General features: G+C 54.7%; 1 protein-coding gene across 1 annotated transcript in view; it reads left to right on the top strand.

Moving 5' to 3' along the window:
* Positions 1–21,387, top strand: part of ITGA11 (integrin subunit alpha 11) — a gene marked incomplete at both ends in the record, with an annotated part of 49,035 nt that extends 27,648 nt beyond the window's left edge. The window contains 23 exons of the mRNA XM_082488968.1: positions 412–556; positions 796–961; positions 1,977–2,047; positions 2,954–3,098; positions 5,008–5,156; positions 5,454–5,594; positions 6,634–6,837; positions 7,284–7,414; positions 8,082–8,248; positions 9,570–9,712; positions 10,826–10,936; positions 11,093–11,178; positions 12,519–12,726; positions 14,402–14,500; positions 15,917–15,993; positions 16,676–16,765; positions 18,103–18,193; positions 18,344–18,457; positions 19,181–19,267; positions 20,086–20,196; positions 20,603–20,698; positions 21,070–21,183; positions 21,361–21,387. Of these exons, the coding sequence (XP_082345094.1) occupies positions 412–556; positions 796–961; positions 1,977–2,047; positions 2,954–3,098; positions 5,008–5,156; positions 5,454–5,594; positions 6,634–6,837; positions 7,284–7,414; positions 8,082–8,248; positions 9,570–9,712; positions 10,826–10,936; positions 11,093–11,178; positions 12,519–12,726; positions 14,402–14,500; positions 15,917–15,993; positions 16,676–16,765; positions 18,103–18,193; positions 18,344–18,457; positions 19,181–19,267; positions 20,086–20,196; positions 20,603–20,698; positions 21,070–21,183; positions 21,361–21,387 (2,773 nt within the window). The remainder of the gene's footprint in view (positions 1–411; positions 557–795; positions 962–1,976; positions 2,048–2,953; positions 3,099–5,007; positions 5,157–5,453; positions 5,595–6,633; positions 6,838–7,283; positions 7,415–8,081; positions 8,249–9,569; positions 9,713–10,825; positions 10,937–11,092; positions 11,179–12,518; positions 12,727–14,401; positions 14,501–15,916; positions 15,994–16,675; positions 16,766–18,102; positions 18,194–18,343; positions 18,458–19,180; positions 19,268–20,085; positions 20,197–20,602; positions 20,699–21,069; positions 21,184–21,360) is intronic.
* Between the last annotated feature and the right edge of the window lie 4,621 nt (positions 21,388–26,008).

Genomic DNA, 26,008 nt, shown 5'->3' with positions numbered 1-26,008 from the left:
AGAGGTGGTACCTGGGGACGTGGTTTAGAAGTGGTTTAGAAGTGGTTTTGTCAGGGCAGGGTAATGGTTGGACCCGATGATCTCAAAGGTCCCCTTCAACCTCAGCGATTCTGTGATTCTATGATTCTATTTAGGGCATTTTGCTGAATTCGAGGCTTCTCTCCTGCAAGAAGCCAGCTCCCTCGGTGGAAAAATCCCCTTTTAAAGTCCTAAGATGTTTCCCGAGGGTCCTGCACCCGATTGCTTCTCCCCAAGGGCGAGCAGCCCACCGAGCACCCGCGGCGGCGCTTTCCGCCGCGGGCGATGGGGCGCGTGTCTCGGCGGGCGCGGGGTCTTCGGCGAGCGCGGGGCGGTGGGAGCCGCGACCCGCCTGGCCAGGCTGAGCAGCACAGGGCATCTCTTCACTTGCAGCTCGGAAGCGTTTCAGAAAGGTGGCCGGAAAGGGGCAAAGAGAGTAATGATTGTAATCACAGATGGAGAGTCGCACGACAGCCCAGACCTGGAGAAGGTGATCGAGGACAGCGAGAAGGACAACGTCACCAGATACGCTGTGGCGGTAAGTGGCGGTGTTTGGGTGCCAGGCATCCGAATTGCGCGAGGGGAGCCCAGCCTGGGCCGCCCGGAGGAATTACAGCAAATCCTGGTTTGGTCCCACAATTTGGTCCCACAATTTGGTCCCACAATGGGGCGTCAGCTGCCAAGGCTGTCAGGCTCCTTCCATACGGACACCCCTTTGGGACGGCTCTCTCCGGGGCATGAAAACCCCTGAGTCTTGCATGTCTATCTCAAACCTAGGTACTGGGTTATTACAACAGAAGAGGGATCAATCCCGAAGCCTTTTTGAACGAGATAAAATTTATAGCGAGCGACCCAGATGACAAACATTTCTTTAACGTCACCGATGAAGCGGCGCTCAAAGACATTGTGGACGCGCTGGGGGAAAGGATATTTAGTTTGGAAGGTGAGTGGTGCTCCTCCCCGACGCGTCCCGGCCAGCCGGGCTGCAGCGGGTTGCTTCAGATGTGCTGTCGGTCCTAAAATCGCACTTTGAATATCTTCCCATATAAAGAAAGGTCTTTATTTTGAGTGCTTTGCACCCCTCGAGCGTCAGGAGCACAGATGCCCTCTCCTCACAAGGTGACCCCTCGTTCTCGCAACCGTTATTCGCAGAGCCGTGGTGGCCCTGTCGTTTAAGCAAACCTTTGAAATTTGGCGTGGGGGTCACCTGTGTGTTGGCGTCTTTCTCACCCATCGAATCCCATTCAAACCCAGCAGGCGAAAAAACATGCGCCGATCGCCAGGGACTCCTGGGAACGTCAGGCATTGTGGGGTTATGGGAGTAATGTGAGGTTTTTTGGTTTATTGGCTGAAATTAAATATCAGGAAATATTTTTGTTCAAAATGACAGTGCTTCTGTCCGCCTTGTGACAAGTTTGTCGGTCTCCAAAACTAAATTTGTCTAAATTTCATAGGAAAAGCACATCCTTGGATGAACAATTGAAATAGGAGATGGAGGACTTTGACTGGAAATCAAACAACTCAGGGTTTTGGGGAATTTTGGTCAAACCAGTTCACAACTCCCCACCAGTTTGCCATTTATCTCGGTCCAGCCAGCTTCTCCGTGGAAAAAAAGCCTACCTGGGTGAGAAGCTTCACCCAGCTGCAATTATGAAACAAAAACCTCTAAATACACATTTTTGTGTGACCTTACAGCTAGGAAAGGAGAGAACCGCACCGCAGCAGACCTCCCAGTATCTATTCCCAGTATCTATTAGCAGCCCAAGTTCACGTAATTGTGGTGATTTAGGGAGAAACAAGCACATTTATGGCAACAGAGGTCCTCTGTGCCCCACATGGGGTGGAGATGGACGCTTATCCCACCCCAACCCACTGAGGCACCGCTCAGCCCCTCCAGGAAAGCAAAGCTCTCCATTAAATACAAATTCCCTTTTTTTTTTTTTTTTTTTTTTTTGGAGGAACCAACAAGAACGAAATCTCCTTTGGACTGGAAATGTCCCAGACTGGATTTTCATCGCACGTTGTGGAAGTAAGAGAGTAAATGTGGGGGGTTTTTTGGCTCCTGCCTGTGCAAGCGGGCACCTTGTGCTTTTATCATCGCTGGCAGCTTTATGTGGGGGGACGGGTACTTTGGGCAAGTTATTAATCATGAAGCTAAATTGCTAACATAGAGCTTAAGGAAGAAAATGCTGTTGCTGTTGGTCTATCCCATGGGGAAGGGAGCTGCTGGGAGCCCAGTGCTTTCCTTAGGTCCAGCCCACAGCATCTCCTCTGGATGCCACAACTTCAAGGTGTTGGGATGTGCCATGGGGGAAGGCGCCTGTGGGTGGTGGGATGCAGAAGATGGTCAGTCCCTTTCCACCCATGGGCTTTGCAGGCTGGCAGGGCGGAGAGAAAAACCAGGAGGAATTTCTGCTTGGGCTTTGCCTGGGGAAGAAAAGTACGCTGAAAAGACACGAACAGGGTGGAAATGTCATTCCAGCATGTTTAAAAGTCTCCATCTTTCCAGATGTACTTTGGAGAATGGTTTGCTTGATGGTGATGATTTTTTAATAATAATAATAATAATAATTATTGTTGTTATTATTATTGTTATTATTATTGTTATTATTATTGTTATTATTATTGTTGTTGTTGTTATTGATTTTTTTTTTTCTTTTCCATTTGTGAGATTTCTCCCCTTTTCTGCAAAGCTTGCAGTTTCTCAGAGGGGACCATTTTCTGGTTTTCTCTTCTGCGCTCTGCAGCCTCCAATAAGCACATAGTCTAGGACGTGGGCTTTGAGGGACCCCCGTGTGTGTTCTCACACAGAACCGGCCCGTCGGGTCCCCTCGGCCATCTCAGCATGAGTCGGCTTTGCCCGTACGGGCAGCGTGAGGGAGAATTGCCTCCACTTGGCAAGAAATACCCTCAAACTACTCCTGCTGTCCTGCAGGACGGGATCTTGCTGGGGGCGGTGGGTGCCTACGACTGGAACGGAGCCGTCCTGAAGGAAACCAGCAGCGGGAAGGTCATTCCCCTGCGGGAATCTTATCTCCAGGAGTTCCCAGAGGAGCTGAAAAATCACGGAGCGTATTTAGGTAAGAAAGCCGAACGAGGCTCTCCCGCCAGGGCTGAATTCATGATTTTACCCTCAATAATAGGAAGAACAACATATTTCTCAAATGAGTAATAGCAGCCAGCGCTCCCAGCGTAGGCGGTACCATGCCTGCCTGTTTGCCAGCTCCCGTCGACATGAGACCTGTGTTGCCCCTTGCTCGGGGATGCAGCGTACGTGAGCATCCTCGCCTGGGAAGAGGCCAGTGTCGACCACGACGTGCGGCTCAGAAGCGATTTAAATGCAGAAGTGGCTCAGACACCGCCAGCCCGGGTCATCTACAGCGCTTACGGGAATGGTTTAAAAAGCGCTGATGAAATTTCATGCCTAGGGAGGAAATACCTGCTGGGCTAATCCGTTCCATGTGCGGCTGTGGAAGCCCCGGAGTAAAAATATCAGCCTGGTTTGCGAAATGAAGCCTCTCTTCGGAGACGCGCGTGCCAGGCTGAGCTGCCCCGCGGCGGGGAGCGGGGTGGGATGCCGCGGGGTGGGATGCCGCGGTGTTGCCCGCCGGCGCAGTGGGGCTCTTCCCTCCGCTGGGGACGCCAACAACCCCTGGACACACAGTTCATCTCTTGGGATGACAGCGGAGTGTCCCCCGGGTTTGGCTGCGAGCACCCGGAGCGGGGAGAGCTGCGGCTGTGCGAGGGATACCCCATGACAGTGTGTGGGAGCTCAGCTGGGCTCGGTCTTTCCCGTTGCCTGAAGTAAGAAATCCAGAAATATGAAGGAAAAGCTGGTGCATCCTGCTGCAGAGCAGCCCAGCGCCACAACTCGGGGGTTTCAAGGTTGACGTCCCCAGGAGGGGAATATTTAGGTAGACAGAGGCCCCAGGTAAGGCCGATGGCCAGGGAAAGGGCTCCATAAACCCCAATAATCCCTGCAGATGCTCAAAATCCGACTGGATGTGACCCCGAGTGATCTGATCCAGCTTCGTGGCTGGCTGTGCTTTGAGTTTCTAATAGAATTATAGAATCATAGAATGGTCTGGGTTGGAAGGAACCTTAAAGATCACCCCGTCCCACCCCCCTGCCCCGGGCAGGGACACCTCCCACCAGCCCAGGTTGCTCCAAGCCCCGTCCAACCTGGCCTTGAACGCCGCCAGCTAATTTAAGCTAATTTAAGTAGCTTTTAATACTGACTGTGAATGTGCAGAAACCCAGAGCTGGATTTGAAAAATAGGATTTTACAGCCCCAGCGCCGTATTCCTACATAAGCCCACCTGCAACCGCGGGCAAGTGCCGCAGAACGACGTGTGATGTCGGTGATCCCGGCGCAGAAAATAACCCTTCTGGGTAGGAAAGAGGGATTGCTCAGGGTCATTCGCTCACGCGGGGTTTTTTCCATAAGGCCTCGTGAGCAACGGTCTTGATGGATTCATGGCTTTTATTGGGCTGTGGAAGTTAATGTCAAGCATCAGCAAAGCCCTTCACGCTCGGTTTCGGGTGCGGTGTTGCCGGGGTCTCGGAGAAGCAGTGCGGCGGGCGCTGCAGGCTCCCGCTGTGCGCGCACCTTGCTCGCCTTTGTTTGACTTGATGTGAGCCATGAAGTAAAACGCTTATCGGGTCGGGAACTGGGCTTGCCTTCAAGGAGAGAAGGATTTTGCACCGGCTCCGCCGGCTGCATTTGGTGGTGCCAAAACTCTCGGTGCAGCTGCGCTGCTCGGGGTGTAGGTAGGACCTGAGCAGGCGGCTCAAAGCCCGGGGTCAGGGCGCCACGGTTTATTTGAATGACTTTATCTTTGAAGAAATCTGGGTTTCTCGCTTCCCGATCTGGGAGGCAGCCAGAGTTGTGTCAGCAGCTGGGGGCTAATGGGAAGCAGATCGCCGGGCCGGGAGCAGGCAGGGAGCTGCTCAGCCGTGCTCACCCCATGCCGACCCCCCCCCTTCCAGGTTACACCGTCTCCTCTGTCATATCCACCGAGCACGAGCGGATTTACGTAGCGGGAGCACCCAGGTTTAACCACACCGGGAAAGTCATCATTTTCAGCATGCACAACAACCGAAACCTCACCATCCACCAGGCGCTGAAGGGAGAGCAGGTAACGCTGGGCTACACGCTGCCAAGGATGCTGCAGGGATTTTTCCACCTAGCACGCGTGCTCCCCCAAAAACCCTCCCCCGTCATTCGGCAAATCGTTCTGTTTAAAATGGCTCAGCAGCGTAACACATCCATGGGCAGCTGGGGGTGTCCCGGCTGTCGCTGCACCCGCAGCTCCGAACCGCGCGGCCGCAGCAGGGACGGGGCTCGGAATGTCCCTGTGGTCCCCACCGGGGAGGGTGGCAGCGCCCCTGCACGCCGGGACCACTGCCGCCATGCCCTCCTCTGTCTTCTCCAGATCGGCTCCTACTACGGCAGCGAGATCAACTCCCTCGACGTCAACGGCGACGGCGTCACGGATGTTTTGCTGGTGGGAGCCCCCATGTACTTCAGCGAGGGCAGGGAGAGGGGGAAGGTCTATGTCTACACCCTGCGGGAGGTACGTGGCAGCACTGCAGGGCGAGCTGGGGACGCCGCAGGGGCCGGGGGCGTTTGGGCGCTAGCGCGGGAACTGTGTCCCCTCGTGTCACCTCCCTGGGGTGGCTCCAAGCTGCACGAACCCGCCACCTCCTCTCAAACATCGCAGGGCATGGCAGCCCGGTCCAAAGGCAACAGAGCTTGGCAGCACCTCACCGTCGGGGCTGCTGCGAAACTTGAGGAGGATTTGTCCGTTTTCCTTGTTTATAAAAAATCTCGGGGGGGGGAAGGGGGGGGGGGGTTGCTCGCTGCCAGCGAAGGGAGTCCAACCGGTGATGGAGCAACGCTGCTTCATCTCCAGGCTTCACTACTCCCGGCTGGGAGAGCTTCCCGGCCCCGAGGAGGTGACGCACAGGGGGCAAGGTGGGGTCTTCGCAACACGGGAGAAACTCCGGAGAAACGGTCTCCATCCGCTTTGCTCCCCCCCAAAAGTGTCCCCTCGAAGGGCACCCTCCTGGCCGGGGTCATGGGGAGCGCCTTCAATAGGACGTGTGGCACCCCCGTCACCTTCGCTGGCACCCAGCAGCGCTCTGGGGCAGGACCAGCTTTTCTGCCGCCCTCAAATCTGGCTCCAACTGCAGTTTTTGAGCCAAATCCATCAGGTTCCGGGGACGTGCAGGGCAGCGAGCGGGTCGTGCTCTATATCCAAGGCTGCAGAGCCCACCCGGAGCAGCGGGACTCCCCAGATCTAAAGCAAAGCACAACTTTTTATGTGCTTATTTGCGTAGGTTGCTATAAAAGGACGGCAAAGCAGGCGTGGGGCTGGCGCGGGGCTCATCCATCCCCCGGGACGTGCTGAGCAGAATGTCCCACGGCCCCGGGAGGGCTCTCACCTCCTTCCTTAGAGAAACTGCTCACACATCACTGCCTCTCGTTTGCTTGCCTTTGAGGGTTTTCTCCTCTTGCCAGACTCGCTGCTGATGGTTTGGGTTGGGGTTTGGTTGTTTGTTTTTTTTTGTTTTTTTTTTTTTTTTGCCTTTCCTCTTTGGCTGGCCCGGCAGAACCGCTTCGTTTCCAGCGGTGCCCTCGTAGATCTGCAGAGCTACCAGAACTCCCGCTTCGGCTCCTGCATCGCCGCCGTGCCCGACCTCAACCAGGACTCCTACAACGACCTCGTCGTCGGGGCGCCTTTGGAGGATGAGCACCAAGGAGCCATATACATCTTCCTCGGCTTCGAAAAGACCGTCCTGAAGAAGTACAAGCAGGTACAGCTCTCGGGTGCTTCGGCTGTCCTCATTCTTCATCAGAATAAATGTCATTCGTGCCCATTTTAAGGACTGATATTGCATTGTTAATTATGATTGCTGAATATTTTCTCTTGTGAGGGGTCCAAGACAAAGCAAATGTAGGGTATAGAAGACATGCTTGAAATTAAGGGCAATGCTTAGCACTCGGTGCCACGGATTGCTGTAGATAAAATATTTCTCATGCTTGTCAGAAATAGCAAACGCGCAGAGTAAATCATCAGAAGTCTCTAGATGGTGTCTCCAAAGAGAAATCGCTGTCATTCCCTGGAACATTATGTTTGATGCAATCGCTTGGAAAGGGGCATCTTCAGTAGCATGGTGGAGGTCGGCGCGGCAAACCCCTCCTTCGCGGGCAGGGACGCTCCTGCTGGAAACCAGCCTGGATTCTCCCCTTTGCTTTTCAGCGGATAGCAGCTGCGGACCTTGCGCCGGGCCTGATGTATTTTGGATGCAGCATCCACGGGCAGCTGGACCTCAATGAAGACGGGCTCGTAGACTTGGCCGTCGGCTCTCTGGGGAATGCCGTGCTGTTGTGGTTAGCTAGATCTCATTTGGCACTCTCCTCTGCCTGAAAATCATTGCAAAAGGCTAACATTTTGGGGAGGGGAAATTGATCTCCCAAGAATCTGACCCATCTTTCTCCAATAACAACCCCTTACCCAGTGGGATTTCAATGCACTTGGACCCAGAAGGACATCAGAGTTGGTTTGGTATTGAATTTCATCATTAGTTCCCCAAGAGTTTTAAAGCAGCTAATTTGTTTGTGGTGATTTGCCCAGGCTCCCTCTGGTCTTATTTAATAAGAACAATTTCCTATTTGCAAATATTGATTAATGTTTTGGAAAGTCCCTTGAAGCTGTTACGACGGAGGGTAGCCGTGCCCAGCAGAGGTGGGTCACCCTGAGGTCTACCTTTGCAAGTGCTATGTGCACACAGGGCGCCAAATCCTGCTCTCGGTGCTGAGCTACTTCAGTGTCATAAGCAGGAGGTAAATACGTGCGAGAGATTTTATTCTTCAAATACTACATAAACGAGCTGAGAGTAGATCGGCGTGCTGTGGTGGCCTTCGGTCTTCCTCAGTGCATACTTGATGTTGGGGAAAAGGGTGAAAAAGGGTGAAAAGGGTGAATCTGGAGGCTTCTGGAGGCTGCTGCAGACGTCCCATGCCCCAGCACACCTCCCGACCCTTGCTCGCCCCACAGGTCCCGCAGCGTGGTCCAGGTCAACGCCAGCATCCGCTTCGAGCCCTCCAAAATCAACATCTTCACCAAGGACTGCAAGCGGAACGGGAAGGATGCCACCTGCATGTCGGCCTTCGTCTGCTTCACCGCCGTCTTCCTCTCGGCTCACTTCCAGACGGCCAGCCTGGGTAAGCGGCGCCGCTGCTCACGCGACAAAAACCCCACTTCACGTATCATTTAGGTCTCCAGCCCCGAGGAAGCACCCGGCTTCTGCCGAGGAAAACCATCCAGGAGCTTGCATGTTGCCACCTGCCACATCCCTTTTTACCCACAAATTTGTCCTTCTCCTGGCTGACGTAGCAGGGACGGTGGCTCTGCCATTAAGCCGTGCCAAGAAACACTCCAAGGACACAACCTCACCCGCCTTTAACCTTTTCCCTCCCCTACGCCCCGGCGCCAAGCTCTCCTGCGGCTTGCCTTGCTGTGGTACGTGTGACGGGGATGTCACCACCACCTCGCCGGGCAGCGGGACAGGAGAGGACGTGCCCGGACCATTGTCCCACAGAGCTCATCCATCCTCCCCGCTGCAGAGGCAGGACACAGCTGCCGACCATATGTGCATGTTTCCCTAATATCCCGGGGAAATCTCTGTGAAGTTATTGGCCGGCTCTGCTTTTAAACCCTTGCGTGTTGCTGTGACCCCGAGTCTACCCGGCGGATGCCCGTGACTCAGCTGGAGCGGAGGGAAGAGATAGAGGCTCAGCACCCCCCAAGCCGGCAGCAAACGCTGGCAGAGGGAAATCGGGTCCCGAGCGGAGCCAAAGGCAACGCTTCCACCCCCTAGAGCAAGAACTGTGATTTGGGCTATCAAATCCAGTGTTTTCCTCCTAACCGCTATCACTGTGGAGCTTGCAGGCCAAAAAAAACTGAGTGGGGTTTCCTTTATTTATTTACTCTTACACTTATTTCTACCCAGAAGAGCCACGCCGTGGGTGCTGTGTGCCAGGGGCTGATGGCCGCTCTTTGCTTACGCGCTTTTTGCATCGCACTGGCGTACTGGGTGCAAATCAGCACCGGGTTGAGAACCTTCGCTTTCTTTTCGACAGCACTGCAGGGAGCAAATGAACTCCGGTAAAGCGTCTGGGAGAGGAGAGTGCTCCGGGGTACAATACCTCCAGAAGTGGCACAGGCCAGCACGTGCATATATAAGAGGCAAATAAGTAGATAACCTGCACAGATTTTACACGGTGCCTTTTAATAATGTATTTTAAAAGTTCCTCATTTGACCTGGAGAGGGGATGCTTTGCCCAAAAGAAATGTCTTTTAGAAAATGGCAATGGCAACTTATAGCCCAATTTTCCTGATTTTTCCCTTAGCGTGCTGCCTGCCACGCTCCCCCCAGCGGGGCAACAGGGGCTTGAGCGCACAAAAGCCCGTTTTTGACCCCACGTGGCTATATAGTGAGCGTAGCCCTGGGGAGAAGCCCTGACGGTGCTGCTCTCCTTCCAGCGCTGCGGTACAATGCCACCATCGACGAGCGCCGGTACACGCCACGGGCTCACCTGGATGAGAGCGGAGAGCGGCACACGCAGAAGGGGCTGGTGCTGCTCGCCGGGCAGGAGCACTGCAACAGGCTCCAGTTCCACGTCTTGGTGAGTGGGAAGGAGGACAAGGCTGGGGTGTCCTCCTCTGCCAGCCCCGGGGGAGAGCCGGCCGCCCGAGCAAAGGTGCTCTCCACCACGTGCAAAACAGCGATGCGCCGGGACGTGGTTGGAGGAGCCTCCTCGATGGCTTCATGGGGCTGGAAATGAGCCTCATCCTCCAGCCCGGATTTCTTCGCGGCCGGGTTTGATGTGGTCAGGGATGGAGCTGCCGGCGCGCGGCAGCTGCCGGGTCCCCAAGCGCTGACTTCATTGCACTGTCCACGAGCCACTAGCCGTGCCCTCAGGGAGGGCGTGCACTCCTGACGCCCGGGTCAGGCTGGTCCTCCTGCTCCAAAGTCGGTGAAAACTCATGTTTTTCCACTGGGCAACCAAATGCCTCCCTGGCAGTCCTCAGCGCTTCCACCCTCTGCACCACCTCTGACCATCAGGGTCCCCTTCCCCGGGCGCAGGAGCCAGCAAAACCCTCTGCACCGCTCGCAGGGAACAGCTGATGCACAACCCTGGCCAAAATCAAACATTCCCAGTGAATGATGAGAATATTGCGGAGGCCAGGGAGGGCCGAGCTGCCAGACTGGCCCGGCCCCAAGCCCTGGCCTGAACTGCCGTGAACTTCTGGGAAATTTGAGTCTGGAGCTCGAGATGTGATTTAGCCCAAGAAACATCTCGCTTCAGAGCATCTAACTGCACCCCCTGCAGCCGGGGCAATGCATGGGAAGAGCTCATCGAGCTGCAGGAAAGGTGCAGCTTTGCTACCGGCCGGACGAGGCCCAGGTAAGGGTTGCAGGACAGCTCTGTCCCCCCCGGGAGCCTGGCTGGGGTCAGTGACCCCAGAGCGTCCATCTTTTGGAGCTAGTGACTCCAGGGCCCAGCACTTCCCGCACCATCAGATGGGTGTTGAGTAGCACCGCTGAGCTCGGCTTGTCCCCGTCCCTAGGTAAGGGTTAGTTGGGGAGACGGGACGATGACGCACCAAGTATATGAGATTGCAAAGCTTTTGTTTCATAAAATAATCGCGCATGCCTGTAGTTCTGCCTTACCTCGCTCTCCGTTGCTTCCCCTCCATGAGCCCTGTCCTTCTCAACGATGCTTTGTCTGCCGCAGGACACAGCTGACTATGTGAAGCCGGTGACGTTCTCCATCGACTATGAGCTGGAGCACCCCGAGAACGGCCCCATGCTGGACGACAGCTGGCCCACCTCGCTCAAGGTCTCGGTAGGTAGCAGCATACGCTTCTTTGTCTTCGGTCCCTCCTGCGATAGCAGTGTGTTTGCATCCGCTGCAGCCTGGGATCGCCGCCTGCGTCCCTTCTCCTTGGAGTACAACCCGGGGCTCAAAGCGTCACCGAGCTGTTCTTGTCATCCCTCTCAGGTCCCTTTCTGGAACGGGTGCAACGAGGATGAGCACTGCGTCCCTGATCTGGTCCTGGATGCCAGAAGCGATGTGCCCAGTGCCACGTGAGTAGGTCGCTCAGAGCATCCTCCCAACCACTGTCACGAACTTGGGGGGGAGGAGCACTCTGAAACCCAGCCCCAACCCATGCGCTCCATAGATTCCGGCATCGCAGCTGCTCCTTCATCCAACATCACCACAAGGTTCATCCAGCAGCACCACGAGGTGTTCTTTTCTGCTTGTAGTGGGTCTCTGAGCCTCTGCCCGCTCCCTGCCTGGAACGAATCGGTGGTTTTTCAGGGAATCCACAAAACAACTAATATTTGATGCCATGGTGATGAGCCCCAGGGAGACAAATCAGTAAATAACAGGGGGGAATAAATGCAAGGCTGGCATTACCCACTTGGCAATTACAGGCCTGAATCACACAGCAGAAATAATTATATGCTACATTTGATCACTTAAAGAGCTTTTAAAGGTTATCTAGGAGCGCAGGAGTCTGAACCTCCACCTCCCGTCAATGGCAGCAGGCTCTGGACCAAGCTCATGGCCAGAGCTGCTCCCTGGGGATTACTCGTGTCCCGTAATTCAGCATTTATTGTAAAGCCCTGTAAAGGTCTTGGTCCTGAGGCGACCCAGGGCATGACGGGTTCTGGCTGGGCTGGGCTGTGGGAGGCTGAAGGGGGCTGTAGGTAGGGGATTATTTGAGGGTCTTAAGCGGCTGGAGACCTACAAATAATCACGGGCAGACACCGGGGTAGACCAGGGTGCCAGACCTCTAGCCCGGCTCCTCCTGAAGCCTGCGGAGCTTTCCCAACAGCATCAGCGGGCACTGCAAGAGCAACCCATGTGGAGGTGATTTCTGCTGAGAAAACCACTTTTGAGGTGACTTGTTGGAATAGAGCTATTCCTTCAGACGGGCGCCCTGGCTGCCCCGCCGTTAGAGGCAGAAGGTGGCTCTTGAAGGTGGCACCATCCTACGTTTTCCTTTCCTTTTTCATTTTGCATAAAGAAAATAAATGCCCAGACACCTAAAGGCAGAGGCTGCCATTGCAGAGCTTGTGCCGGTAAACATACCGGGAGGTAGATCTCCACCAGGCTGAAACTAAACGCCAGCTTTACCCTTTGCTAACGGTATGGGATCTATTTTTTCCTTACACCCCAGCTGTGTTAGGAGCTCCTAAGCGGGTCCGGGAAAGCCAGGCACTGTCAGCCAAAAACCACAAGGAAAGCGACGGTCCGCGGGAGGAATTTGTGATCCCTCTTTCCGCAGCGGCACGAGAGAGGAAGAGCAGGGATTTCCTTGCGCTATCCCGCGCGCCGTGCACATAGGATTCCCGGGGGCCAGGCGGTGGCGGGGCGCCGCGGGCGGCGCTTGCCTTGCACTGCTGCCCTCCTCTTGCAGGGAGTACTGCCGGCGCGCTCTGCGCAGGGCACCGCCGGACTGCTCGGCCTTCAGCCTCTCCTTCGACGCCTCCGTCTTCGTCATCGAGAGCAGCAGGAGGAGGGTGGCCGTGGAGGCGGCGCTGGAGAACCGAGGCGAAAATGCCTACAGCACAGTGCTCAACATCTCCTTCTCCAGAAACCTCCAGTTCGCCAGCTTAATCCCCAAGGTGAGGCGGCGGGGGGAGATCCGGGGCTTTCCAGAGGCGCTTCTAATCCCGGCCGGATGAGAAAGCTGTGTCCTAAACCAGAGCCCGAAAATGTCTCCATCCTTCATAAATCAGACGTGTTTATTGGCTTAGTTTCTCAGCACTTACAGCCCTTTCAGCTCTTTATTTTGGAAATACAAAAACGTTTGAATTTTAAGAGCCTGAAAGAAGGTCAAATGCAGAGGAAATTGTTTCCCTCTTTATTTTTCTGCTCCCATAGTTTAAAAATACTTGCTGCACGTGGCCAAGTTCCCGTCAGGGATGAATTTTTGCAGCTGAGATATAACTCCTGGAAGTATGGGCTGATAACGGGAACGTGGCCACAGCTCAGCATCGAGCCGGGCGACGCCACTTCTCCCGAGCTGTCCCCTGGCTGAGCCCGTCCCCATGCCGCAGGCGCCCTCCCCAGTATCGCACCCCCCCCACTCGCTCGTGTCAGCGCGACTCCTCCCTTTTGCCAGCGAGGTTTGGGAAACACGCTGATGCTGCTCGAGCCCTCCTCGCTCATCCCCCCCATGACTTCATACCCGCCCGCAGATCCCGTGTCCCACGTTTTGTTTTTCTGTAAGCCGTGCCGAGGGAAAATTGTGGGGCACGTTGCCCACAAAATAAGAAAAATGCATTTGCTGAGAGATTACTACAAATTAAGGGAGAGGAAAAACCCTACGACGCACCATGCGGCGGCGGTTGCAGGAAATATTTGTAGCTGGTTACAGAAGCATCACCCTGCCGACGGGTTCCTTGTTGCTGCTGCTTATAAGCAAATATATTGTCAACCAAAGGAGACGGATGTTTGTGTCAGAGGTTGTACAGAGACCCAAATAAAGAGTAGCTGTGGACGCAGAAAGTCCATGATCTCAGCAGGTGAGTGGGAGAAAGCTTCAGGCCGTTGCTGATGGCTGTCAAGGCATTTTCCCTGTGGCTGGTGCTGGGTTGTTTCGGCTCCTGGCTACCTCTGGTCCGGTGGCAGGAGCTCAACCCAAGACCTTTATGGGGTCTAGCACAGGGCCAAAAATGGAATAGCTCATCGTCTCATGGTGGGGGTGGACACCTGCATACAACCGGGCTACAAGCTCTTGTAGGGTTACTTCAGCTTGGCACCCAAGGAAGGTCGGTGTCCCATCCCACCCCAGCCTGGGCTTGGGATTTGCCATGGGCAGGAGCTTCCCCAGCCTGGCTGGTGAGCTGGAAGGTGTCCAGGCAGCAGGAACCTGATTGTCGGGACGAGGAAACTAAATATTGCTGCTTAGCCAGTGACCACGCAGAATACTAGTTCGTGTTAGCTCTTGATGCTTCCCTGTGACTCTTCAACCCAGAAAAATATTCTTCCCGATTATAGCGCCAAGAATAATCGGGTTCCTTCATTCACCGCTGTAGTTGAATTTCTAAAGAGGATTTAAATCGGAAAGCTGGAAGTTGCTTGCTAGAAATGCCCCTCTCCAGGAACGGCCCTAGAAGTGTAGCTGCGCGGGAAGGATTCCCTGCAGACAGTGGGGTGGGTGGGTTGGGTTGGTTGGTTGGTTTATCCAGAAGTTGCAGCCTGTTTTGAGCCCCAGGGGTGTGTTTGCTGCTTTCATAAAGAGCCGGGTCATGGGGCTTGTGCCCGGTGTCACGGATGCTTCACGTCCCATTTTAGGATGACACAGACATCAACATCGACTGCATGACTGAAGACAAGCACCCCAACAAGAAAGTGTGCAACGTGAGCTACCCGTTCTTCCGAGCCAAGGCCAAGGTAAAGCTGTTCCCTCCTGCCCCAGTATGGCTTCACCCACGGGACAGGAGCCCTCTGCCCCCGGCACGGCTGCGGGGCCGCTGCCACCCATCTTCAGGCTGGGTGGCTTTGAACAGGATTTTTAAAGATAAACAGTTGGTTTCTTCCCTTTCTCTGTCCGTTGCTGTTGTTTGAAAGTCATGTTAGGGAAAGGGGGATGGTTAAGGTGCTGCCTTGATGCCAGGAGAGGTTAAGGTGCTGCCTTGATGCCAGGAGATCGCCCGGCACCAAATCAAACCCAGCTCCTCCGAGTCAAAGAATTTGACTCCAGTCCTTTGGAGCAATTTAATCTTGGCTTCAAACCACCGCTGCCGACTTCCCTGGGCTCCGTCCTCACGGGACGAAGTACCCTCCTCTGAGAGATTTTCCTTGCTCCAAACACCCAGGGCCCATCTGGACCATCCATCCTGTTGGGCTGGTGGCATCCTCCAGACCACAGCTCACGCTGGTTCCCAGCCCAGGTCCCGCAAGCACCAGGTTTTAAAACCCTTCGCAAACGTTGTGCGCAGCATTGAGGTAGGGAAGGAAAAGCGAGGACGTGCCACGAGCAGAGCAGGACCTCGCTTGCCAGAGCCACTCTCTGCAGTCACCTTGTGAAATCCCACCTGCCCCTCCTGCACCCCCGTGGGAAAACGGGCCAAGACAAGCAGGGTCGAAAGAGAAAAACTTTTTCAACCGCCGTATCCGTCTGAAGCTTTTCCTTGTCAGAAGCCTGAAAATGACGGACGAGCTCCAGGCACCTCGCTAGGCTTTAAAGCTCCCAAAAAAGCCCTCTCAGATGCCTGTGGCCGTACACGAGAGCGCAGCAGCCCGACTCTCCCCATGACCTACGGGGGCTGAGAATGCATCTGCGTGGCATCAGGTAGTCCAGGTCCTGCCAAAACAAAGACAAGCTGGAAATGGAAATTTGGCCGGAGAGCAGCAGGAGCTTTAATATTATACTCAGCTGCGCAGTCCCAGACAGTTTGAGGTCATTGCCACAGCTCTCGCAGATGTGACATTTATCACATTTTATTGTTGTTGGCCCCTCTCCGGCTGCCTTCCCCCGCCAGCCGACCCCGTGCCGCAGATGGGAGTGAGCAGCCTCTCGCTGCAGGTCCCCCGGAGGGTTTCTTTTCCGAAGGGGGGCTGCTTGCTTCTCCAGGCCCAGAGCAAAAATAATGCAGCGTGAAGGGCTGAGAGCAAATCCTGCAAATCCCCAGCGCGGCCTCTTCTCTCCCTGGAAAGCCGAGGCTCTGCCCAACGCCTGGCAGCATCTCCCGATGGGAGCAGGGGGATGTGCTTGCCCACAGAGCCCCCGCGCCGCTCCTGGATGGCACTCGGGGTGTGTTTTTTTTTCCACTAATCTTTTCTCCACTCTGTTCCCAACCTCCACAGGTAGCTTTTCGCCTGGATTTTGAATTCAGCAAGTCGATTTTCCTTCAAAGCATGGAGATCTACTTGATCGCCAACAGGTCAATGGTTACTTTCTCCCTTGCGCGCGTTTGCGAAGTCAACAGGACGTTGGCTGCTTGCGTTGGGATTCCTTCTTCCATAGCCGTAGGTGACGACGGAGGCTCTACTCGGGGAATAACCACAAGGAAAACTGATTGCCATGGGTTGTTACAGAGTTGTGCAGCCCTGTATTCACAAACCAGGCTATTTTTATTTATCTATATGTTTATATCTATCATTTTTCTGCGTTTGTGGAAGCCGGGCGGTCGCCGCCACGCTCTGCACTGAGCAGAGAGGGGCTGTGGCCACTGCTGCTTTCTGACCCACCTTCACAACTGCAAATACTCCCAGGAAAAAATATCTCCTGACACCTTTGCACAATTCTCCTCGCTCGCTTGCCCTGCACGGGGAAAGTTTTCTGACAGCCAAGTGAAATCTCGTTAGGGTTGGGTTGGTTTTCATTTTCATCAGTTATTAGCACAGCTGAGGATTCGCTCCGCCGGGGCTGCTGCACCGCTTTAAGGCCGCTGGGTGTGAAAGCTCCCTCCAAACCATCTACTCTTGTGGCCTTGGGCTAATGAAAGTTACAGAATAAAATTGCTTTTCTTTCCACTTTGGCCAAAAAGCAAAAGTTCTCTCCCCGAAAAAATCAGAGTGGAGACAGCTCCCACCTCACCCCCACCTGCCCCGTTGCTGTTTCAGTGACAGCGAGGAGAAGGAGAGCACCAAGGAGGACAACTTCGCCCACCTGAATTTTCACCTGAAGTACGAAGCCGACCTGCTCTTCACCAGGTGCGTGTTTCGGAAGGGGATGTGCAGCTCACAGGGAGGGTACACGGGGTGTCCTTCGGGAAAATCACTGCTGGCGCCATGGGAGCTGGGTTCAAACAGCGCCAAGTGCAAATGGAGCTTTAGTTTGGGGAATTGGTTTAGAAAAGGGGTTGAAGGAACCACGAAATCAGTGGCATCCCAGTCAGTGGGTCCTTATAAAAATCTACAGCAAGAAGCAGCAAGGTGCTGTGCTTTCACAAAGTTTAAATGCACAAGTGTTATTAAATAGGTGTGAGGGCAATTTTTTTTTTTTTTTCCACGGGGAAAAAGTACTTATTGTAGGTAATAATGTTCATAACATGTGTTACTAGCCAGGGTCTGGGCTGGCAGCCATCCCACCAAAAATCATCTCCCCAGAAGCTCAGCTGAGGGATATGCGCGGAAAGGTTTGAGCATCAACAGTAACTAGAGCAGAGAGCATCCTCGGTCCAAGGAGAGCAGGGAGCTAAGGCACAGATGATAATTTATTAACCTGATTACAAGGAAAAAAAAAAAAAAACAAACGCAGATCCCAGAAGCACATTCCCTGGCACGGCTTGCTGTAATTCTTAGCAGATTTTTGAGACCTTCAGTCATCTTATTGTTTTTACACTAGAAGCAGAGGGGCACTGAAAATAAAACCACTTTAATACTTACAATTTATGAGGAGCGGGGGGGGGATTGTCAATTTAACAAATATCAGAATCACTTTTACAGGAGAAGGGAGAACTTGAAGGAAAAATAACCGCACACAAAAAAAAAAAAAAAAAAAAACCAGGCAAATTTGGCTACCTTCAGGGGGGGAAAAAAGGGGGGAAATCATTTCAAAGAGTTTCGGGGGGTTTGGGCTGCGTGCCCCATGTCACGACACTGGCGAGCGTGCGCCCCATCACAGGTGCTCCCGGTCAGGCTCCCCCAAGCACCCGTCACGTGCTCCTGGCTCCTTCCCTTCCTTTCCAGCTGCGGAACAGAGATGTGATTTACCTCCCGAGATTTATACGTGACATTCAAACTGCCGAGCAGGGCCTTGGATGTCTCTGTTATATTAAAAAGGGCAAGAAGAATTCTCCAAAGAAAGGGAAAATACTGCAGAAGCAGAATAGCGTGAAAATCCCCCGTCTGTTTTGCACGAGGTGGAGCCAGGCAGCGGCTTCCATCCGAAACGGGGCCAGACAGACCGCAAGTCCTCTCCTTGAGGAATCTGCCTGCGGAGGGCTGGGGGTGCCCAGCCTGGTGCTGGGGGCAGCTGGGCGCGGGGCTGCTTCGTGCCCTGTTTGCTCTGAGCCCACCTCGTGACTTGTCATCCTTTGTCGCGACAGGGCGTCGAGCCTGGACTATTACGAAATCAGGTCGAACAGCTCCCTGGAGAGATACGACAGCATCGGCCCCCCCTTTCATTGCACCTTCAAGGTAAGGAGGGGGTTTAAACCAGCTGAGGGACTCCCCCCCCACCCCCCCCAAGCACCATCCCAGAACTGGGGTGTGCCACGATCACCCTGCTCGTCCCCATCCCGTGGGACACCGGCACCCCGGGCACATCCCTGTCCTCTGCCCTTGCAGCTGCAGAACCTGGGCTTCTTCCCCGTGGAGGGGGTGACCATCAAGCTCACCGTCCCCGTGGCCACCCGGGCGGGCAACCGCCTCCTGCTCCTGACCGAATTTGTGGTGGACCAGGTAAGAGGGGATTTCATCCCCATTAAGCAATTGTGGGTCCCTTCTGCACCAGGGATGGGGACAGGGACACCCCACAGCAGGTCACCCCATCCTTTTGCAAACCTTTCCCCCACACTCACACCTGCACGGACGGTCTTGGCTCGTGCCCGGGCGGTCTTGGCTCGTGCCCGGGCTTCTCCCTTTTGCATTCGCTTGGCTGGAGACGTGGAAAATGGTAGCGGCCAAAGGGTTTAGTCCAAATATTTTTCCCAGCTAGACCTCCCTCCAGCGTACAATGAATTCTTGAGGGTCTTGGAAGCGTTAGCGGTGCCTGGGGTGAACTGCAGCCTTGAAGTGCCCATAGAGTGGTGAGAGGGCTGGGAGCAGACCCCGGGGCATCCCGAGCCTCCTGCTGTCCCTACAGCCATGCGGGACTCTCGTGCCGGGGATGGCAAGAGCCCAGCACAGGAGATAGCATGTTTATGGGACAGGTTTGGCCTCGCTGGGGACGTTTTGTATTGCCAGCGCTGGCAAAGTCCCCGTGTCACCTGTGACACCCCAGTGCACATGGACGGGGCTGACTTTCGCAGGGGGGGAGGCTCAACCACCAGCACCAGCAAAGCCCAGGGGGTGCCGGGGTACCCCATTTTCCCCAGGACGGGTGCTGAGCACGGGGCAGGACGCGGTGAGGCAGCCGCTGTGGTCCCCATCCCCATGCTCGGAGCCCATCGGTTTCTCCCACAGGAGAACACGACCTGCAACATCTGGGGAAACACCACCGACTACGGGAGGACACCGACCGAGGAGGACCTCTCCCGCACCCCCCACCTGGTACGTGCCTTTGTGTGCCTGGTCCTGGCCCTGGGCTGAGCCCTGCCACCCCAGGCAGCCCCCAAAGCAGAGAGAAAGGCCCCAGGATGGGGATGCCCCATGGCCACGGGGGAGAATGGGTGCGTGGCCCCCCTGCCAGGGTTTGGATCTCGCTCCCTTTGGTGTGTGCCAAGGGAGAAGGGAATCACCTCAAGGGAGGGGATTCTGCCCCTCTGCTCTGCTCTGGGAGACCCCCCCACAGTGCTGCTCCAGCTCTGGAGCCCCCAACAGAGGGGAGACATGGAGCTGTTGGAGCGGGGCCAGAGGGGGCCCCGGAGATGCTGGGAGGGCTGGAGCCCCTCTGCTGGGAGGACAGGCTGGGAGAGGTGGGGGGGTCAGCCTGGAGAAGAGAAGGCTCCGCGGAGACCTCCGAGCCCTTTCCACTGCCTAAAGGGGCTCCAGGAGAGCCGGGGAGGGACTTTTTCCAAGGGCACGGAGTGATGGGACGAGGGGGAATGGCTTCAGACTGGAAGAGGGCAGATTGAGATGAGATGTGAGGAAGAAATGTGTCCCCGTGCGGGCGGTGAGCCCCTGGCGCAGGGTGCCCCGAGGAGCTGTGGCTGCCCCATCCCTGGAGGGGTTCAAGGCCGGGTTGGACGGGGCTGGGAGCACCCTGGGCTGGGGGGAGGGGGCCCTGCCCGGGGCAGGGGGGGGACTGGAATGGTCTTCAAGGTCCCTTCCAACCCAAACCATTCCATGGTTCTATGAGAAGCCCCGGGGAGGGGGTTGTCTCCTCCTTGGCAGCGATGCTCCCACAGCACAAACTCCTGCCCTTGCAGAACCACAGCAACTCTGACGTCGTTTCCATCAACTGCAATGTGAAATTAGCCCCCAACGAGGAGATGAACTTCCACTTGCGTGGCAATCTGTGGATGAAGTCTCTGAAAGCAGTAAGTCCTCCTAATGCAGGTGCACAGCTTTTGAGGAGAAATACCCCATGGAAATGTGTTGGTTTTTTTTTTTTCCCTCTCCTGAATTCCCCTTCCCTCCCAGGAAGCCCAGGCACGTGTGGAATGATTTTTGGTTTTGAATCTCACTTATTCTATCGGTGTGTGCGTCCAACATCCCACACAGCGCTTCATTGTGGGGAATTTAAATCTCCAGCAGTCCTTTTTGCTGCAATTTAGCCACACTCCTTCCTTGACCTGCATCATCCTCCCCCACGGACGCAGCACACAGCACCCCCAGCACAGATGCAAAGCCAGGGAGGGGGTAGCAAAGCCATGGGGGACACCCAGTCAGGGTGTTGGGTCCTCTCCTGTGGCCGGTGCTCATGTCCAGCATCTCTTTGCACAGCTGAAGTTCAAGTCACTGAAGCTCACCACGAACGCCGCTCTCCAGCGACACTTCGGGAGCCCCTTCATCTTCCGCGAGGAGGACCCCAGCCGCCAGGTGAGGCCCCAGGCGGGACGGTCACACACAGACCCGGCAGCTCTGGAGACACTGCAAAACAATGCTCTGACCCCAGCGGGAAAAACCCCGCAGCCAGCAGAAGGAGCAACCGGCACCGGGCAGAGCCTGGAGCAACTCAGTGCAGTTGTGGCCGGAGCCAGAGGGCTCTGGTCCCAGCACCACCAGACTCAGCAGGGAAAACCAAAGCCAAATCGCTGGTGCGTGGGGTGGGCATCCTCCCCAGCAGGTCCAGCATCCCCCCAAAGGAGAGATGCTCAGCATCCCCACCATCGCGCCATCCCCCCCGGCTCCTGCCCCCCCGGCCCCTGCAGCCAGCAGCAGCCACGTATTGTGATGCTCTTTCCTTGCAGATAACATTTGAAATCTCCAAGCCGGAGGAGTCGCAGATCCCCATCTGGATCATCCTGGGGAGCACGTTAGGAGGTCTCCTGCTCCTGGCCCTGCTCGTCCTCGCGCTCTGGAAGGTGAGCAGCCCTTGAGCCACATGTGTTGGGGGGGGGGTCGGTGGAGACCCCCATGTGTGGAGGGACCACCTGGTCCCCCAGCTCCACGTCCACAGCCCCACGAGCCCCTCGGCCACCGCTGGGCATCACATAAAAGCCCCCCTAACCTCTTTCCGCTTCCATATTATTTATATGCAGGGTCTAAACCTCCTGGCAGTCAGCTGAAGTTAACGGGGGGATTTCCTTTTGTTTCTCTTCCGTCCCTACAGCTTGGATTTTTTAAAAGCGGGAGCCGCAGGCGAGCGGCAGAGCGGGAGCGGAGCACCCAGGGGCCGGAGTGATGCTGCCAGGGCCACCGGGTTCCCCCCGCTTCGCCCCCCCCTCCTCCCCCCTCCCCCCTCCCCCAGCCCCTCGCCGGCTACGCAGCAGAGGTTCGCCTCCACGCCGAGGGATTTGGGTGCTGAGCTGGGGTTTGCATCAAGATGAGAGTACCCCTCTTTGTGTGAAATCACCTAAACAGGTCCAAAAGCCAAAAAAAAATATATTACCCCTACACATAGCAAAAATCCCCAAGCCCTACTGGTGACACCCCCCGCCCCGTGCCACAGCGAGAGGAGCTTCAAACTGGGTTTGCAAGGAGGCGGCAGCGGCGCGGGGACAGAGGGGCCACGGAAGCAACGTGCCCCGCAACGTGGGGCAAACTACGGGGCTGCAAAAATCTTTAAAAAATAATATCCTTAAAAAAATGAGGATCGCTCATTCCCGTGGCCGAGCTGTAGCAAACCCCCGGGCTTTGCTGGCCCCGGCTCTCAAACTGCGTTGCATTCGTTAACCGGAGCAATTGGGTGGAGATTTTAATTTGCCTTCTTCTTAATGCACTGAATACAAATGATAGCAAATTAAAGCACCTTAATGCAAATCTCCAGTGTCCAGCTGTACATACTTATTTTAAAAATATTTACCTGTTTAAGCAAAAGAGAAAAAAAAAAAATGACAAAAAAATTTCTTTAAAAAATCAAAAACCATTTTGGAGTGTTTTCTACAAACTGAGCAGTTTCGAAGAGCTTGTGTCCAGCAAGGGTCCGCACATGTATGATATTTGTACATACCTGGTGTCACGCGAAACCGGATGATCGGTGCTGTTTGACAAAAATCTTTCTTTTTGCATAACAGAATTATTTATGCTAATATTAATTTTATGGAGGAAAAGAAAGCATATGTCCGCCGGATGTGTAATGAAGTTTGTTAAATACTGTCCTAGTATTTTTTAAGGATTAAAAATACGGTATTTTAAAAACGAATAGCCTCTCCTCCCGTTCTGTGCTAGCTCACTTCCACGGCTTGGGTGGGAATCTGGGGAGGGATCACCCCACACAGCGGTACAGGTCGGGGGGTGACCTGCTGGAGAGCAGCTCTGGGGAGAGGGACCTGGGAGTCCTGGGGGCCAACAAGATGCCCACGAGCCAGCAGTGTGCCCTGGTGGCCAAGAGGGCCAGTGGCATCCCAGGGGGCACCAAGCAGAGCGTGGCCAGCAGGTGGAGGGGGGTCATCCCCCCCTCTGCTCTGCCCCGGGGAGGCCACATCTGGAGCGCTGTGTCCAGTTCGGGGCTCCCCAGTAGGTGTATATAAGCATGTGTTTATTTGAGAGAGCATCTCCAGCTTCCAGCTTTGGGAAAAGTGGTTACAGGGGACATTATGCACCAGCTAGGATCTCTGTGTGTGTGTGTGTGTGTGTGTGTGTACATATATGTGTGTGTGTATACATTCATGTACATGTGTGCATATAAAAAAGCATCTGTATATATCTGTGTGTGTGTATACGTAGAATCACGGGATGATCCCCAGAGTGGAAAAGACCTGTGAGCTCACCCAGTCCAATCACAGCCTCACACCGCCAAGCCCACCACTAAGCCATGGCCCTCAGCACCGTATCTACACCACCCTTAAACCCCTCCGGGGACGGGGACTCCCCCCCTGCCCCGGGTAACGCGTTCCAATGCCCGATGACCCTTTCAGTAAAGAAACTCTTCCTGATATCCAATCTAAACTTCCCCTGGCCCAACTTGGGGCCATTTCCTCTTGTTCTGTCTCCCGTTACGTGACAGAACAGGTCGACCCCCACCTCTCTGCCAACCTCCTTTCAGATAGTTGTAGAGACGTGTGTGTGTGTGTGTGTGTAGTTATAGAAATATACCCACACACTCTCCCTGTATACACACCTCCCACCCAGCAGCATCCCAGGGCCCCACGCGGTTCCTGTTGCCCCCCGGTACCCGGCGCCTGTCCCCAGCCGAGACGTGGGGCCGTACCTCACCACAGACGGACGGCTGATGTGCGACGGCCACTCTGTGCCCCCGCGGGGAGGGAAGCTGCGCTTTCCTTCCCATTCAGCCAAAACACCGCAGGAACCCCATTCCCATTGGCCCCAACAGCACGGGGGCTTGGGGTGCTATGGGAGACAAGCCCTCTCCTCCTCTTCTGGCAACAAGGAACCCGAGAGCGCTCGAGAGAGACTTCCAGGTCTTGGGATGACTGGTTAAGGGATGAGGAGCACAAGGAACGTTCTCCTCTATGATTCCAGCTGCAGGGAAGGATGAGGGAAGCAGCAGGAAGAGCCAGCGGATCAATACCTGGCTCTGAGCCCGGCGTCAGCGGCAGGACTTTGGGGTTTTTTTGATGACGGGTTGGTTTACGCAACACCAGGTTTGCCGTCTCAAAGGGGGAGAAGGTTCTTGGCAGGGCTCATCGAAAGGGCTTTAAATTAGCTTCAAAGGGGGAAGGGGATGAAAGGAGTAAGGCTGGAGGTGACGAGCCAATGTCTGTGGGACAGGATGCTAGTGAGGTCCCTCCGTCTGCTGACTCAGTGAAGGTAGGGGACGGAGATTCACGCAGCAGCAGAGATGTGAGGGTCATTGATGGGTTACAAATTTTGGCCGCTCCTAGGAATGGTCGGGCAGGAATTAGGGCTTCTTCCAGTAGAAAGGAGAAGCGCTTGGACACTAATGCATGCAGCGTGGGCAACAAACAGGAGGAGCTGGAAGCCACTGCGCAGCAGGAGAACTATGAGGTAGTTGTCATCACGGAAATGTGGTGGGATGACTTCCACGACTGGCGCGCTGCAATGGATGGCTATAGGCTCTTCAGGGAGGATGGGCAAGCGAGGAGAGGTGGTGGGGCGGCCCTGTATGTCACAGAGAAATTTCCAGAGTAAGGAGAGGGAAGGTCCCGGGACGCCAAGAGCCATGATGGCCTCTGCTGCACCCACAGGCGTGCGCAAACAGGCACCCACCGGATTTTTTTTTTTTTCCTATCCTTTGGCCAAAAGCTTTTACTGCCACAGCGAAGGCAGCAGAACAGCACATGCCTGATGCCACCTTCCCCGGCTGCAGACAAGCAGGAACCCGTCTTCATCAGGAACGGGACAAAGAGGAGGGACCACACCTGAGACAGGAGCAGCTTTAGCATCGGCTGCTCCTTCCACAGCACGGACCTTCTCCCTCTGTATAAAAAGGGCTTTGCAATCTACCGACAAGAAGTTTTATTGCTGCTTCTGAGGTAACAGCATCCTCTCTCTTCAGGTCTTCATGTATTGAAATCATCCCAGGAACGGCACAAACAAAGCAGAACCTCAGCAAACATCCTGCAACGGAGCCAAAAGGGGAAAGGATCAGAACAAAGCGACAGGAAGGAAGAAGCAGCTTTTCCACAAGATCGTTTGGTGTAACATTTTTTTTCCTATTAAAAAAGCAGAATCATGGGAGGAGCAGCTTTCTTCACCTTATTATTACCTACAGGTATTTCAAGCATGCACATTTGTTCCAAGAACAGTTTTATACAGGTATTTCACAAGAACACAAGATTTAGATTACTCCATGTCAGAAACAGGTCCTGAGGAGAAAAAAAAAAAAAAAGAAAAAAAAAAAAATTCTTTCCAATCCAGAAGGTTTGGATACACAGCAAGCAGCGCGAGGCACTGCGAGTGCGCAGCCCTCGCCCCTCCTTCCCCCCGCTCTCCCGAGGCAAACCGACTCAAGGACCGCTGCCTCTGTTTTAACTACAGGGACACCAGGAATTACACATGTGCAAGGGTAAAAAGGAAGAGCAGGGCATCAGGGCTCTGTCTGACACACGCGGCACAGCTTAACAGAAGACTTCTTTCCTGTAACACATACACACTGATTCACATATTGGTTAATTTTATCCGAGTCAGCGACCAGCAACTTTACTAGCAAAACAATAGTCCCGTGGTGTGTGTTCTTGAGTTGTTGGAGTTTCGGGTTCAGAGCTTTAGCAGTATCAGACGCAATCCCAAAACGGGAGACGGAACGCATGAAACGCATTCCCCTGTTCTCACGCTGAGCTCCAGCGACTTAAAACGGCTCTGTGCATTTCCAACAACCAGGCTAAAAATAGCCACCGTAAACTCTCGGCAAACTACAAAACTGCAGCTTTCCTGATGGCTTCAGGATACAGCTCGGCACGCAGCAGGAAGACGTTTAGGGTAACAATTTACAGAAACGGCAACACCTCCCCAACCGCTTGCCAACACCCGCTTGTTGCATTCAGGCCCCGGGTGGCTGAATTTGGCTTTACCGTTTTGCCTGACCTTCGACTGCGAGAGTTTTTAAAGTGCAGTAGTCCAACCTACCTGAGATACAAGTGACAGACGCATTTTTCATTTTCGGAGCCGGTTTCCAGCAGAGTAAAGCTTGCGGCATTGAAGACACGGCATTTCTAAAGCTTTTCCCTTGAAGGAGACACAACAGGCAGCGCTTACAGCACCATACAACCTAAGCAGCGCTATTCTGCTTGGCACGAGACAAAAAATTAAAGAGTTACAAGCTAA

This window comes from Vanellus vanellus, assembly GCF_965231255.1.
Source record: "Vanellus vanellus genome assembly, chromosome: 11".
Classification (NCBI taxonomy): Eukaryota; Metazoa; Chordata; class Aves; order Charadriiformes; family Charadriidae; genus Vanellus; species Vanellus vanellus.
This window is presented reverse-complemented; position numbering and strand designations above follow the sequence as displayed.